This window comes from Ornithodoros turicata, chromosome 5 (assembly GCF_037126465.1).
Source record: "Ornithodoros turicata isolate Travis chromosome 5, ASM3712646v1, whole genome shotgun sequence".
Lineage (NCBI taxonomy): Eukaryota > Metazoa > Arthropoda > Arachnida > Ixodida > Argasidae > Ornithodoros > Ornithodoros turicata.
This window is the reverse complement of record NC_088205.1, coordinates 61,864,932-61,881,778: the sequence shown is the minus strand read 5'-3', so window position 1 is coordinate 61,881,778 and position 16,847 is coordinate 61,864,932. Positions and strand designations below refer to the sequence as shown.

The 16,847-nt window shown below is 44.2% G+C and overlaps 1 protein-coding gene across 1 annotated transcript in view; it reads right to left on the bottom strand.

Moving 5' to 3' along the window:
* LOC135394560 (E3 ubiquitin-protein ligase RNF14-like) overlaps positions 1-16,847 on the bottom strand; it is a 40,200-nt gene that overhangs the window by 12,196 nt on the left and 11,157 nt on the right. Inside the window, exons 5-8 of the mRNA XM_064625360.1 lie at positions 9,876-10,001; positions 9,251-9,477; positions 4,978-5,206; positions 3,523-3,695 (exon numbers count right to left, since the gene is read on the bottom strand). Coding sequence (XP_064481430.1) covers positions 3,523-3,695; positions 4,978-5,206; positions 9,251-9,477; positions 9,876-10,001 — 755 coding nt within the window. The remainder of the gene's footprint in view (positions 1-3,522; positions 3,696-4,977; positions 5,207-9,250; positions 9,478-9,875; positions 10,002-16,847) is intronic.

The following is a 16,847-nucleotide window of genomic DNA, read 5'->3' as shown; positions in this document are numbered from 1 at the left end:
ACACTGAACGAACCCTTTTTTGTGTGTGTGGGCGTTTCCTGTGTGTGAACTGAACTACCTATATTCATTTATCGAACTATATTTGTGGAACTTGTGGTAGCACTTGCGACCAGCACTATTTCGTCATGTACGTTGGTCGACCCTTCGGAGGTCCGACCAACGATCTTCGGCCGGAGGTGTAAGTGCGGGTCGCCTGTCGCCTATGTATACACCGCGATGCGGAGAGGTGGCTCCAGAACGTCGGCTCGCACTCATTAGAAAGACTCTAAATCCCCATCGCACGAGGGAAGTATAATAGGGAAGGAATTCCTCTTGTCCCTGAAGGCAGGGATTCAAGGGCGCCAACCACGGAACCGGTGTTGGCCAGTTGAGCCGCCAAGGACAACCGAGGTTTGGCGGAAGCCAGCGCGAGTTCGCTGGGCAGTTTTGGCTGGAGAGTTGGAGTAGACGGGTAAATTGCATCCCTCATCGGCTGAGTGGATGAACCCTCCTACCTCCGCAGCCCCTACTCCGACGCTTTGGTAGCGCCGTTATTGTCATGTCGCGTAACAAGTGATTTTGCTATATGCTGGTACAATAAACTTGTGCCTCCTTCGCTACCGACAAAGTCGTCCCCTGGTTAGTTCATCCCTGCTGCGGAGAGCACGGCGCGGGAAAGTGTATGAACGGGCTCGGGTCATGAGGAGCAACTTATTACTATCACGTTAGGTCCGTCGCTGAAGAAGCAGATCAGGTTATTTTGCGGAAGGTCCCGAGTCGCCTTGGCGATTTCGTTGAGCACTATATCAGACGTCGCGGAACCCAGCCGAAAGGACTTCAAATGTTCAACAACCACTTCTTTCGTGACATCAGAATAAAACCTTGCAACAATATCTAGCTGTTGGCACCGCTGCTACACTACGGGTGTTTCGTCCGCAGCGATTGCGTAGAAGACAGATGGTCTGTTGAGCTCTTCCACAACTAGCTTCTTAAAGTGAGGCCCGAGGCCATCAGACACAATGTACGACGCCTTACTTCGTTTACAGGGCCCCCCTGTTGCACGTGAAGTCCAAGCCTTGCTGCACATTCTTCGGTCGTTTCAGTATTCCTGAGTCGTCCCGGTGCTGCTTGGCACATTCGACGTGTCGCTTGGAGCCTGCATGGCGTTTGACGGCTGCACCGCCGTGTTGCCTGCAACTGATGCTCTGGTTGCACAAGATACAAAAACCGCTGTCGGGAGAACCCTGACGACACCACACTGATATTCGGTCACCATTTTCGTCGATTTCGTTGAGAATATCGGCGTTGAACTTCGTGGAACGACCTACGCATGAATGGACCCCACAGTTCAACTAAGTGCACACGAGGTGAACCATGCCTTTGTTACTTCTTAACTTACATTTCAGTTTGGAGAGTGACATTCTCAGAGGGTCGCTCATACGCACATTACTGCGTTTGTTGCATTCATTTCGAGAGACGCGTACACCGACAGCGTTTCACGTGACCGGTGAGTCACTGTCCTCACCCTCACCCATCTCGCTCGAAAGCTCCAAACAGCAGGGGAGGGGAAGGGCAAGTCCCGACGCGTTCCACATGTTTTTTCCCCCGATGACGGAGGCGCGATTCTGGAAAGCAGCGTAAACTCAACGTTTGGCACAGGCTCGGCGCCGATTACTAAAATTTGGGTAAATTGTAGCAGGATGTAGCAGGGCTGGGCCAATGGCGCAGTTTGGCGCAATTGGCGCAGCAATCACATCCCTGACATCCTGAAATAAAATTGATTGATTGATTGATTGATTTTTTTTTATGACAGTGTTTCAAATGCAGGCACAAATGGACTAAAAGGGCATACCCTGCCTTGAGCAACGTCTGCGTGAAATAGAATGTGTCAAGCTTCGGAACGAGTTGACAAAAAAACAAATCATCACAAGTGCACCATCACGTTAACGAACTATGTATGAGAAAGAAATAACAAAGATGTTTCCGCTACCTTCATAATGTACATTCCAATTTGTAGTTGACTATAGTATTCACACGAATTCTTCAGTGCAAGTATTCCATCCTCATATTGGGGGTACTGGACGTAGCTGGTCTCAGATTTGTAGTCAATAATTGGTAGTCCCTTCCGGATAAATATGTACTCAACTTCCAAGTAAATACAGGCCACAAATATTACATGCTTGTCTGTGCTAGACACTGTGCAGTCATCTTTGATGTTCCATCTGGGAAAACTACTTCTGAGACATTTCACATGTTTTGAAATGCGCAGCAGATGCCCTTTCTACAAACCACTTCCACAGATGCGCTCTCACGGGCTAATAGAGCCAAAGCCGACATATATAAAATTGAGGAAACCATCGCCACACATACACACCACAACTCCATACATGAAGGCGTTGATATCTGATCAGTACCAGGCCGTTACGCACGAAATCGCCACGGGTGTCGCTGTCGATCAAGAGATTGCAGTGCCCTCCAACTAGTGCACGGTGCCCATAGGGTCATCACAAGACCGAGCACATATTTGTTTTTCCTCTCTTCTCTGCATAGAACTCTCATAATAACTAGAAACCAAGCCAGCGAAGAAGGGCATCTCAACCAGCGAGCCGCCATGATAGATATGGTAAGCCTAACGTGTTATGAATGCTGTCTCCTACAAGCGTGCACCATTCACGCGTGTCACAGCATAAGGTTTAAACAGTACAATACCCGTTCCTTACGGAGTAAGAAACAATCTATGCGCACACGATGACAGCAGAAAAACAAACTCACTTCGCACACGGCATGGCACACTGAGCCCAACGGAAGGAAGCACGACTTGGATTGGAGTGGATTGGATGCAGGGCGCCGAAGCGGACTGGCGTACACGTGTGGAAAGGCTGTGGCCGAATCCACCGTATCGACCGTCACCCAGACTTCAACGCTGGGAGGAGGTATTGCCCCCGTACAAGTCCTGTTCTCTCCCCCATTACTCTCTCTCTCTCTCAGCTTTTCCTCTAGCCTCTCTTCTTACGAGTTCTATGCTTCGCTGGGACATTAACAGTAGCTTACCAGGGGCAGTGACTACCACATACCAAATCTGCAATGCATACTACTCTGGTAGCGTTAGGTTGGGTTGGGTTAGTTGGGTTGGGTTGGGTTAGGGTTAGTCTACATCATCAAGGAATCATGACAGGAGCATCCTGAGTATTTCATTTCGAGAATTTGCAAAGGGTAATTATCTGGTGCGGAGATGCAACCTCAGAGCGTGTTTGAAGCAAAAGGTCTTTGGACTGCCAGTAAGTGACCTGCAAGAATGCCGTACTAAGAGACTTGCTTGGGACAGAAACGATCAAGAGGCCCTAGAAGTATGGGCACCGGATTGTACCCAAGAGCTTGACGAAACAAATCTCAAAATCCTGAATTTTAGTTTGGTGAATGCATACCAAGAATGGTTCTCTCAGTTTCGTGTACTGACACTCTAAAAAATAGCAGTTCATGGTTCAAGTGTAACGTTCCACAAATATGGTCAATGGCAGAGAAGTAGAGGAAAGACGAAAATACCTCGATGGAAACATTACAGTGGGGGCACTTTTTGCTGTTCTCATTCATCCAGTCCTGTGAAAGACTCTCCACGACCAATAACTGAAGGGTCCGCTTTCCATATCGCCTTTCCATCTCCAGCTTCTCTGCTCCCGTAGCAGCCACGTATCGGTCCCGGATTTCCCGGCGTTCGTCTGAAAAATACCGTTTCACTTCATTAATGCGTGAACACTGAACAACTCGGCTCTATTTTCCAAAATACATCGGGCTGGACCAAACCCAAACACTGAATATCCTCTGGATGTACGAATAATATCCTAACAGATTCACACGTCCGATCTGAGTGATATCCATCGGATGTACAATGATATTGTGATACGTGATAGCAATTCGGATGTACGAATCCTTTAGGACATTATTCGTATGTCCAGAAGATATTCGGTGTTGTTGGGGAGGGCTGTGGGCCTGACAAGGTCTTGTGGCCATCCAAGGCAAGCTGTACAAGCAATTATACAAGCAAAGCAATGCATATGTGTACATAAAATGATTCCGCTGCTATAAATCACATTGCAACAAGATTGTTTTGTAGTATTGCCTTTCGAAAGCTTGCAGTTCAATACAAATCAGGGGACACTGTTAAAGAGGCAAAAATACTCCAAAAGCCGGGAGACGACATAACTGAACAAAAAGTAGAGAACTCCGACTTAACATAACAAAATAACGAGTTTTACTCAGATGTTTCGTCCGTCATGCGACGGACATCATCAGTGCCAAACTGGATGAGAGATCATACAACCGGTCGCTATTTAAGGAGATGGGAGTATTGTTCGGGAAGGGGGCCACGTTTTTTAGTACAAACCGACCCTAGAAGCTTCTTGGGTCCCCATCCTTGTTCGCGAACCAAGGTCACCGCGTTGTCGAAGTCGAAACAATGTCCCGTGTCCCAACAATGCTCTGTAAGCTCCGTCTTAAACCGTGTGGCGTGGGTCGCGCTCTTTATGTCCCGTTTATGTTCTTTGAAACGAGTGTTCCGTTTTCTGCCTGTCTCACCAAGATGGGGACCCAGGAAGCTTCTAGAGTCGTGGCACATATGTGGTGACCCCTCGGTTTGTAACAAAAACCGTGGCCCCCTTCCCGAACAATACTCCTATCTCCCCATGGGTGAATCCCCCATGGGGAGACATCATGTTACGGTACACCTTGTAAAACATGTGTCAGGAAACAGAGAAAGGGAAAGCATTCTTCTCCTTCCTGCTCTTGACCAATCCCAAACGCTTTCCCACTTCCACGGCCAGACGTGACTGGCCGGTCATAGTATGAAGCTTCCGTCTTGCAGTCGTGCTCTCGGCATGTTACTGTGCGCATTCCGAAAGCCTGGATGACTGGCCACAGAACCTCTCGTACGACATGACGGAACCCAGTTTGCGAATTCCTTTGGGCTAAACAAAGCTGGTAGATCTGAAGTGGCTGGCTTACCTGGCTTAAGTCTGCAGGGCTCCACACCGTGGTATACCATTTTGCAGTATATGCAGAAAACAAAGTGACACGATGGGCATTCAGCCAAGGTGAGGTCAGGGTCAAGCACGACAGGACACTGACAGTGAAGCCGAGGACAGTACGTAAGGTCTGCCAATGTGTCTAGGTATGTGCTCAGAAGCATTGCTTCATACTTGTTGCACAGTGCTTCCCCTACCAGTTCCTTCACCTGAAAAAAGAAGATACGACAGGAAACTTGTCTGTAATTAAGTTTATGACAGCCGTAGACAGAGTCACTCACTTCACTTCCCTTACATAACTCAACTCATTTTGATTCAAACAGTACTAACACCTCCAAGATCAAGGACCATGACACTGCCAATGTGAAGCTACATGTAAGAGGGCTATGAACAACTTACATTAGTGTTGGCCAGAGCTGGTCAAACGTCCTCACAAATTTTGCCCTCACCTCAATTTCTGCCCTAAATCTTTCTCCTTACCTTGCCTCACCTCAAAATTTTCCCGGAAAGTTTTCCTCGCCTCACCTTCTCTTCACGCAATTGTCCTCACCTCAACTTCTCTTCAGGTAATTTTTCCACATCTTGCCTCATCCTATCCTGAAAACATTTTCCTCACCTCATCCTTTTCTGAAAATATTTTCCTTGTCTCCTCACCTCACCCCCGTCCTGAAACTATTCTTTACCTCACCTCCTCTTAATGTCATCTTTCCTCATTTTACCCTTTTCTTCAAATGTTTCTCCACACCTCACCTCAACTTTTCCTTCAAATGTTTTTGTCACGTACATACCACCACCTTTTTCTAAAAAAATTTCACCTCAACCTCTCAGCCCTTTAAAAGATTTCCTCACCTCACACTCGACTTCTGTTCTTCACGTCTGCCTTCTATAAACGTTTCATCACTTCACCTGACTCATACCATTTCTCTGCATTCCCACCTAAGAGCATATCTTAGTGTCTCTGTCTGTGTGTAAATTAGTCTGTGGCTAAACCATTCTATTAAGCACATATGTTTGCCCTTCTTTTTTAGAGGAAGAGGGAAGTACTGTCCTAATGGACTAGTCTGTTTTGATAGTTCCGACTTCCGAGTTGCGGCAGAAGGTACAATAACCTCTATTAGATACAATACCAGAAACTTGTCACTCAAAGAGGTGACAGAAACTGTGCAACCCCACAAAAAAAAGGAAAAGAAATTTCGCGGCTACGGAACCGCTACTAGGAACACCCGTCACAGTGCGCACTGCAGCAGCAATCTTGCTAAATGATGCTGTTAGAAACCCCACTCACAAAGATCGTCCGTCTGTGTTCATGGTACCAGACCTTATGGGATTTGGAAAATTCCCCCAGACGCTGAGTCACCGAACGCTTTCTCTTCCTTTACTTCTTGATCGGAAGTTGTTAAAGATTCGAGTTGAAACAAATTTATTGTTGAAGCAGAACGTCATCAGAAGATCGCATGTCTTGCTGCTCGAACAAAAGATTTTTTAATGCTTCCCGATGATTCATTCATGTAGCATAGCAATTCCCTCTCTAAAAAATACAAGCTACCATGACTTCTAACCTCATTCAGCAATAGGCCTTCTGGTCAGGCACAAGACATCATGTTGCAAAAAAAATAATTCTGCATTCCTTATTCTACTAACCAAGTTGACCAAAGTAGTTAGCGCTAACCATGATTTGTATCAGGACGACTTGCAATCACTGAAACAGAAGCAAATTTCGAAGTTCTCATCCTTGTCCCGAGTCCTGTCTCTTTTCCTGCCTCACCTAACCTCAAATGTCCTTTTAGAAATTTCCCCTTGCCTCAGCTCAACCTTCTTCTGGGAAATCACCTTTTCCCAGGCTTCTTTTGTTAATAATTTTCCTCACCTCATCTCAAACTTGTTTTGTGAAATCATTCCTCACCTCAATCTTTATTTTGGAAAATTTTCTTCACTTCACCTCGATCTACTTTTGGGAAATTCTCCTCACCTCAACTCAATATGTTTTTTTGTTAATTTTCCTCACCTCACATCCATCTACTTTTGGGAAATCCTTCCTCCCCTCACCTCAAGTCAACTTAATCTTCTTTTGGGAAATCATCCCTCACCTCACCCCAGTACATGTGAGGTGAGGATGTCCTCACCCTCATCTGCTCTCGTGAGAACACCCACATCTGATTTCAACAGACTGCTATTCACACACACAAAAGAGAAAAAGCTACAAAAGCATGGCAGCTAAGATATAGCTAACAGAAAGAGTACACTTCACAGGAGATGACATTGTCTTAGAAACTGCGATTGCAATGTTGTTCGATAAACTGTTTCATGAGGGTTACCCTCATACGAACCTGTAGTTTTCTATCACTCTGCATCAATGGGCCTCAAAGTGTTGTATGCCAACCCACCCAATGTCTTCCCAAGGTCAACCCAAAAAACAAAAGCTAATGCCTTGTCACTGTTTCTTTCAAATTTGGGGGAAGAGGTAGGACAGAGGCCTGTACATACAGGACCCACATTTTCTGTTTGTGAACAGTCACGGGTATGAGTATTGTTACTAAAAAAAAAAGAACTAAGGTACAGTTACTGAGAACCGGGGAATGTTGTGCTAGTTGGTACATGATTACCGAAAAATTTAGCATGAAAAGACGATACGATAGAAGAGACACAGACACAACAGGCACTACTCTCAACTGAACTTCGATGGCAGAAGGTATCCCCCGGAGGCTCAAGATCACACATGCGCTAGAGCCTCTAACAAACAGGTACCGTATTTACTTGCATAATTTGCGCACCCCCCCACTTTTTCACTAAAAATGTTGTGAAAATAAAAATGTGCATAATTTGTGCACTGCTACTTTCGTGCGCGACTTCATCGCGTTATCCTGCGACTGGTATTTATTTCAGGCTGGTATTTGTAACGACCTCAATGGTACAGATGCACAGTACAGTGCAATGCAAGCAATGACTCTCCCTTTGGTGGAGGAGATAAGATCACAGGGATTACAGGGCACGGAATGGAACCTTATCTCCGTTTTGACCTTTTTACCCCCCTCGCAACAATAAACCGAGAAGCTGTGTGACATCACACTAGCTTAGGAAAACAACGACCAGAACACGTAGAGGGAACATATCTGGAAAACTTCTAGCAACATCACGAGTCAGCATTCCACAAGGTGGCTTCACCTAACGTATGCGTGTGTTAGGAGAAGCTAGAAGAAGGTATGTCAAAAGGCCAAAGAAGACAAAAACAAGGAATGAGCAAGATTAGATATCTCAAGTCAGGGTAGCTACAAATTAAGTAAAAATTCCAATTCTTTTTAAATTAGAAAGACTAATGCTCCGCTGATGCATGTGGATTGTGGAACCACTTGCCCTTATCTCTGCCACTTCAATGATTTCTCTTACAAGCTGGACTTTGCACTTCTTGACAGCATGAGTGCGATCGAAGATTGGAGAACAGAGACATGCACCTGCCTGTTTGTGCTACGTACACCCGGCCACAGTTAAGCTGAATTCTACGTACTGCTTGCGACACGGTTGTCTGAAATCGGCACCACGTGGTTTATCCATTCTCAAATCTCGAGGTGTTGCGAGATCATTTATTGTGAGTAAGAAACACGTGCAGCATATGGTCCACCTTTGAATACAATAGTGCAACAACATTTTTGATGGCAATCAAGGAAATATGGGCTACAGAAATACTGGCAGGAGATTTCAGACAACTGTGTCGCGAGCAGTACAACATTCTCTGTCTTCTTTTATCGTTTTGTCTTTTTGCACTGAATCCTTCAGTAACGAACTCTTTTTAACTCAGCTACACAACTCAGCTAACTTAACTCAGCTACAGTTACTCTTTTTTGAAATGCAACTAGTTACAGCTGCACTTAAGCTTAATAAATATGTCTCTCAAAAAACTTTGTTCTAGCACGTGTACTGTCCAAGCATAGTTATACCGTGTGATAAACAGAAGATTTCCCATGGGTCCTAACAGCACAGTGGGAGTTAGTCTAAGACCATCCTGGGTGCACATGAGTACGAGATTTGAGTATGAGTATGGTATTTGAGGCGTCAATGAAACGACGTTAGAGAACTGATGCCTGGAAAATATTGCAATGCCTGAGAAAGTTAGTTACTTTAACGAAAAGCAGTAACTATAGTTACAGTTACAAGTTACTTCTGTAGAAAAGTAACTAGTTACTGCAAAAAGTAAGTACACGGCATGGTCCGCAACTGCCGTGAAATCCGCATTAACAAAGTGTTAACAAAGTACATACCTGTGGTGGTGAAGCCTGTGATGTGCAGCCCTCTTGTGGACATCTGAGGAAGCTTGCTGAGCCACTTTCAATTTGAATGCGAAAGAAGGAACTCATGCACTCCTTGCAGAAGTAGTGATTGCAGCCAAAAAACACCAGAAACTGGGAACCCAACTTCTCATTCATGCACACTTGACAATGCAACCACTGCTGCTGGAAGACATCCTGCTTCTTTTTGCTGTTGTAATCTGTAAAGAGGACTCACACATGTAGTAGCGCAAACGTACAACATCCTGCCGGCTAACAGCCCCCGATCAGCAGGACTCCATACTCAGTTTTTAATTCAAAAATCAAACCTCACTTCTCTATTTTTGCACGCTTTACTGTTCACCCGGGAGACTTCCAGTCATGGTAAGTGCAGAAGTGCTTCCCAACTTGCATTGTATGAAACAGTTGCTTACATGCATTTCAATGGGCAAGCGGACAGGAACCAGAAATGTGATCATAATGTCGGAATTATTGTGATAGTGAAGATCATAATGAACGAGCTTGGCTGATCATTATTATCAAGGCAGCAAAATTAGATAGATGCAAGTTTTGTTCTCTGTACTCCTCCACACAAAACATATGAACATGGTGTTATCACCTGTGAGGCTACACAGAAGCAAGCTGGGATCCAATTGTTCCTTGAAAGCTCGGTCATCGTAGTGTGCATCACCGGGGTACTTCAGGCACTGCTTCAACCGGAGACGAGGTTGAGAGGCGTGGCGAGCTGCATTGAACGATAAAACCTAGTTAATTTGACATAGCACAGTAAATCCAAAATAATCTTTTCCAGCTGACTGGGACCTCGAACTAGAAAAAATCAGCCTCAAATTTCAAAATTCAGCAACTGCTTCTTGGTTGTATGGCATCAAACTGCTCCAGTGCTTGGCATGAACCAATATTTATGTCATATAAATAGTGACTTCTATACTACGGAACTCATATAATTATGGATTGCGTTTCTTCAAAGAAATAATTAATTTTACGCAGACAGCAGAATACCAAGTTAAGGCAATAGTGTGGGCAAGTTGGTATATCGTGAATGGGAAGTATATCAGGAGTTTGGAGTGTGCCATGGAGTAGGGTAGCAGTCTCTTTTTGGAACGGAGCTCGTATTTCCAACAGACGTGCTGGGGCTCAAACTTACGCTCCATGTCTAGGACACGGAGCTTCTTATCTGTTCACATCTCACTCATAAGAGTGAAGTCAGAAAGCCCATGGCTGAAGACAACTTCGAAGGTCTCCACTTTTCCGATCGGGTCGTTTTTTCCCATTCAGCATACCTACTTATGTTACGGCAAGGCTCTGTCAAGCTCCAACAAGTTATACATTTTATCATGAATTATCAGGAAATTGGATTATCAGATATGAGTCTACATATGCTGTGAGTCTAGAGTATGATTCGTCATGTGGATAGCTACACACATAGTCATTTTTATAACTTTTTCTCTATGCAAGCCTGACTGTGAGCAGGTACACACATAAAACATTCGTGGATGCTGAATACACCCCACACATGTGTCCACAATAAGTGTTACGCTACAGAAGAAACATAACGGAACACGAATATAACCTTTCTTAATGCGCGTGGTAGTGGTGGGCATATTCCGGAAAGTAGAGCTGTGTAAATATTCAAAATTTCGAATACGAAACGAATATTTGATGCTATTCGAATGTTATTCACAACCTATTTTCAGTATTCAAATTTTTCGAATATTTTTCGAATGGTACTGAAGTAAGGTATCGTTATCGCCATTCTGCATGTGGGCTTCGCCTCATTACATCTAAGAGTTAGGTGAAGCCCACTTCACATTACTGCAATTGTTCTTCTGGTGTGCGGCTCCATTCTGCCAGTCGGCTTCTCCTCATTACTCTCAAGCGTTAGATGAAGCCCAATATTCTGTCACAACAATATTATGTCACTAAAGTCTACAAATTTTGCAAGCTCATGGTCAACATTACAGTCTGGACATTGCAGGTTCCAGAAAATGTAATCCCAACTTTGAGAGTTGTGTTCAGTAACAGATGGAAATATGTGCAGTTTCTAAGAAATGTACAGGAAATTCACAATAGCATATATGAAGAGGGAAGTCAAGTCCTGTAGATCACATAAACAAAATACAGAAACCAACACTGAAGATTTTTGTTTAAGTTTAATTTGTACAAGCTTTCGCATGGAGGTCCACGCATCCTCAGGTACAAAGTGAAGTGGTGACACGCATAAGTATATATAGTATAGACATATACACGACTAAACACAATGCTGTACAAAGAAAGGGAAAAGAGATATGGTGCCACATGTCTGTGTACAATTAATTGCTGGGCATCTGCCCAGCAATTTACTGTACCATTGTGTCACCATTCATTGTGTCAACACTTCTCTTCGTACCTGAGGAAGTGTGGACCTCCACGCGAAAACTTGTACAAATTAAACTTAAACAAAAATCTTCAGTGTCGGTTTCTGTATTTTGTTTATGAAATTCACAATCTAAACATAGCAATGAGGAGATGCACACAAAACAGGCTTCATGGAACATGTTGACTGAACTCTCAATGCAGTTCATCCCACTAATGCAGTCTACCGTACACAACACAGAGGGACCCTTCTCTCACGATATGTTATGCTGGCTGAAAAGGCTCACATGTTTAGAGCAGAACATCATCTAATGAGCACAACACCAAAAAATATTTCACCACGGGCTGTTCTAAATTATTCGAATTCGATTTGCCTGCACTGTAAGTGAAATGTTCGTAAACTATTCGCAATGGAAATTTTGCTATTTGCATAGCTCTACGGAAATGTTTATCATTGCAGGTTCATTACTGTTCACAGGAATCTACGTGTCCCCCCCATCCCCCCTACGAGTCACCCCCCACAATAGCTAGCTATTATAGTGTTGGCCTCACAAAGAATCGAAGTACCTATGCCAAGAAGTGAATTGTCACCATAGAGCTGCATGATTATTAAGACACCGGGTTTTCCGCAATTCCGCGAAATATCGCGGAATCCGGTATTCATCGCGGAATCCTTCGTTAGGCACGGAATTTCACAGTACACACAATCCCTTATCTTTAGGGGTGTGCGGATATTCGAGTTCTCAAAATCGAATCAAATATCAATCACTCGAATTATTTCATTCATGAATCGAATACCCAATATTCAGATTTCCGAATATCCGACTATTCGCCGAATACGAACGGCACCTCCCGAAAGTGGGCTTCACCTGAAGCTTCCGTGCATGAGGGTGAAGCCTGCTTTACGACACTGCCCATGCTGCAGGACCAGCACAGACAGATTGCAGCAAGCTTAAGATAACGTTAACCCAAGTTTATTGTGCATACTTCGCCTGAGGAAGGCGCGGCGTCCCTCCCGTGTGCAGTGTAGCGGTGGCAGCGGGGGACTTTGATTTGATGTCTGGGAGTTTGCCTTGACCCTTAAATAATGCCTACAGTACAAAAATCCAACACTGAAGTTTTCAACTTATTTAATAACACAAGCTTTCATGTAGCAGACTACATTTCTTCAGGTGTGAAAAACACAGGGCACATGGTGTACATTACATAGTCACAGGATACCACCTGACCACAGAATGAAAAAAATGAAAACAGGAGGAGGAGGAGAGGAACCTGCCGTGTGAGTGACCTTGCCTTTATGTCGGGGTTCGAGGGATTTACACCGGCAATCTCCAGTATCAATTCACTTTAACCTCCCGAATCACAACATTGATAATGATCTTAAAATTGTGCTACTAGAGTCTGGTTTCAACACAGACATCAAGCGCAAAAATCGCGAATCATTCCTCATATCCAAATTTAAGTCCCTAAATCCCCACGATCTCAATATTAGCCCCGGTTCCCTTCATCAGTTAATCCAGTTTTAACTTCCCTATTCCCAAAGCCAAACATACTTTCACCCATTTTCCACGAGCTCAGACAGACAGCCGGTGTCACTAAATAAGTTGAAAACTTCAGTGTTGGATTTTTGCACCGTTTGTGCCTTCCGTGGACGTCGACGAGACCCTTCATCTTTCTTGTGCTGTTAATGCCTACAGCCGAGAAACAAAAAGGGTGTCCTATAAGCTCCACAGGGCATGTGTTGTGAGCTCCTTCCTATAATCTTCCTGTAAAGTTCCTATAAACTCTGCAGATGCTGAAACATCTTTCAGCAGGTATAAAATGATTGCAGGTGACAGACCTTTGTCATTGTCAGAGGAGAACATACGATATTATGTATGCGATGCTGAGCTACAAGTGATTTCAATCTGTAATTGTATAAAATATTTCTGTTCCCATATATATCTAAGAAAATAATGTGTTTCCCATTTCAAGCAGCTGTTGACTGCTTGCCGTGGAAAATTGCAGAATGTACAAGACGGTGCCGCAGAATTTGGAAGTTGCCGCAGCAGAAAACCAGGGTCCTTAATGATTATAGCATCCAAGCCATTGATTACACAGTGTTGGCAACAACACGAAAGCTGTTAAAGTAGCAAGCACAGTAAGAAATGCCATCTTAGTCAACATTTATGAAGTGGTTTTCATGCATGAATGTCTAAACTGCTAATATTCCAATTACTTCGTAAATGTTCGACTGCTAGTAGCCAGAGAACCATTCTTTTTCTTGGCAGCAAGGAAACAAAAAGTATAAATCGATAATGAAAAAATGGCTAGGAAACAAGCGAGCTGGTGAAGATGATGCATGATGTAAAACCCAGAGACTAAGGAACACGAAGGGACAGACACAAACACGAAGTTTCGTGTTTGCGCCTGTCCCTTCCTGTTCCCTAGTCTCGGGGTTTTACATCATGTATAAATCGAGCTGAGGCGCTATTCATATTAAGAAGCAAGCAGGGTAGTATACATACAATTTTTGAAATTTGTTGAGCGAAAGGCAAGAATATCCAAGCCTGAACTTGGTTCAGTCTCCATCTGCCAATCTGCCACCGGAGCGAACTTTCCTGCTGCTGTGTATGGTGCAACGCAGATGGCACGGGCGACGCGGGAGCATGGTTCGCGGATGCGTCGGTCGAATTACACCTTGTGGACTGCTTTCACATTCGAAATAACAAACTATTTTATCAATAGAAACACATGGGCATTTGATGGGACCCTCAGATTAAGCGAAAAAAAGAAAAACTAATTATCGGAAGTCGTATTAATGGAAGACAGCCCATTTACAGATTTTACAGACAGCCCATTTACAGCTTGGAAGACACACGTGTGCTTAAGAGCTACTCCGACAGGCTCGCCAGGGAAATTTACGAAGGAGTACAAATTCACCATAGAGGTGAATGATGTGTCAGGAGTTTGAAGTTTTCTGGCGCAATGATATCGAAGATCAAGCTGCGACGTACAATCGTATATATATATGTATCTCTGTCACTGTGCTGTCTTGTGGTTTTACTAAAGCTTAATTTTGTTGGCTCTTCCTACAATGTTTGATAGTGTGCACCCATACTAATGTTCGACGACGAGTCTCCTCATATATTGTTGTCCGTAACATTGAACCACAGGGATGTGCTCCGTTATTGGATATATAGTGAACAATGTAAGGACAAGTTGTTCTACGTGATGTATTTAAGGAACAGCATAGGTGGTCCAACTAACTTAGCACGTTAATGGTACTGAGCTGCAGAACTTTTGGGGAAACACCAGGCCACTAGGGAGTTGCCAATATTCCTCTGCTTCGTGTATGAAAGAAAGATGTGTCAGCAAGCCGTCAGTGAACCTGTTGTACATAGGGATTAGTTATCTTCAAGATTGTTGTTGATTGTCCTCCTTTCCCATTCTTCTCTCCTTTTCGGTTTTGCCCCGCTTTGGGAAGTAAACCTTCAGTTGCTAGTCAGCGCTCCGTGTGTGCACTTGTTTCTTCTTAGTGTTCCGTCTCTGCACTGTTTTTACGTAGTTATGTGCCATCTTGCACAAATCTCCGCCTTAACTTATTTACAGGAAAGCATCAAAACAGTGCAGAGCAGAGAATAACGCACTTGCATTTCTCCATTCTCCAGCCGCAACTCTATGAACGTCGTTTGTGACGTCAAGCCCCAACCCTATTGCGAACCTCTCGAACGCGAATATCACCGACCCAATTCGAGAAAATATATCGAATTGCTGCCTTTTTCTTGGCTGTGTAGTGTTAGCGTGTTAGCGCAGCGGTCAAAGTACGCGCGCACGAGAGCGAGGAGTGCTTAATTCTGGTGGCTTAATGGTGAATACGGAACGGAAAAAATACTCTCTGCTCTGCTGTAATTTTTCTTTTCCTTTTGCACCGCCGAACAGAATGTGCACCGAGTTGTCCGTGCACCCAAATGTCCGGTTCCCCAGCATCACATGACCAGGATCAGTAGGAACAGCATCAGGAAGGATTGTGATCCCCTTAAAACAGCAAGGCTTGCTTGCTTTCCCACCGACGAGTAAGCGGCATCGGTCATTCGTTCCTCGCTGCTCTTTTCTTTGGCAGGAGTATTGCTTTTTTTTATGAGAAATAGGTTTTGTGGCATTTTCTGGTAATAAGAAAATAAACAGAAAACATTTAATAGGTAACAAACGGTGTTCCTGACACGCCAGCAGTGTGCCTGCCGGTGCTCGACAGGCGCTCCCGAGCCGATGTGTAATTGGAAATCCGGCACGGCTGGGCAATCTTGTTTGAATAAACCACTGTGCAAGTTCATATGTTTGAATCATCTGGCATTTTCTCCCATTTAAATACGCATGATTTTGCGGGGAACTGAGCGTCGGTTCAAATTATCCGGAAGTTCGAATAAAGAGATTTCGAATTAACGGGATTGCAGTGTACTCTCAAGAAATCGTTGCCTGTGGATGGGCTCGGTGGTTTTACCACCAGCTGACATCACGACCGTGGAACATGTCGGTACAGAAAAAGCTTTACGCATTTAGTGCTTATCTTATCAGGAAATTACCTCATCCAGGGAAGATTCATAACCTTGCAGTGACTAAGCAAGAAGGTATCCTTTTCAACTAAGCAAAGCACCCATCGCTGAGTTGAAAATGTGCTGGAGTGTTGATAAGCACTTGCCACAAAATGTGAGAACACAAGAACATACTTGAGCATGACGTCTCATTTGCCCTCAAATGTGTCGAGCACAAACTTGAGATTGAACTTGTGTGTGAGTTCAATCTTAAACGGGGGGGGGGGGGGGGGGGGGGGGGGGGGGAATATATATTTATTGAAAGGAAATCTTACACGGCTTTATGCAAAAGGCTTAATGCTGACTTGTAATGCAGCTCAAGGGATATACGACCACGCCCTTTTTTAGTTTAAAGGGGCACTAAAATACAAAAACAAGTTGACTTCAAATCACGTTCCACGCTGTCTTAATTTCGTACTTGTTATCATAATTCAAAACTTTGATTCCATTACGAAGCTACAATAAAAAATATACGGGACTCTTTCTTGCTTCGGCGTTAAGTAGTGAACGTCGTTTCAGCTCGTGCATCGACGTTTTTAGTCCATGCTGCGCGTGCCACGCCATAGAGCAGTCCCGGCGAAAAACATAGTGCACGTTGCGAAGCTGACTGGCATTGCTGTCCGAGGGACGTGAAAATAAATGCTGTC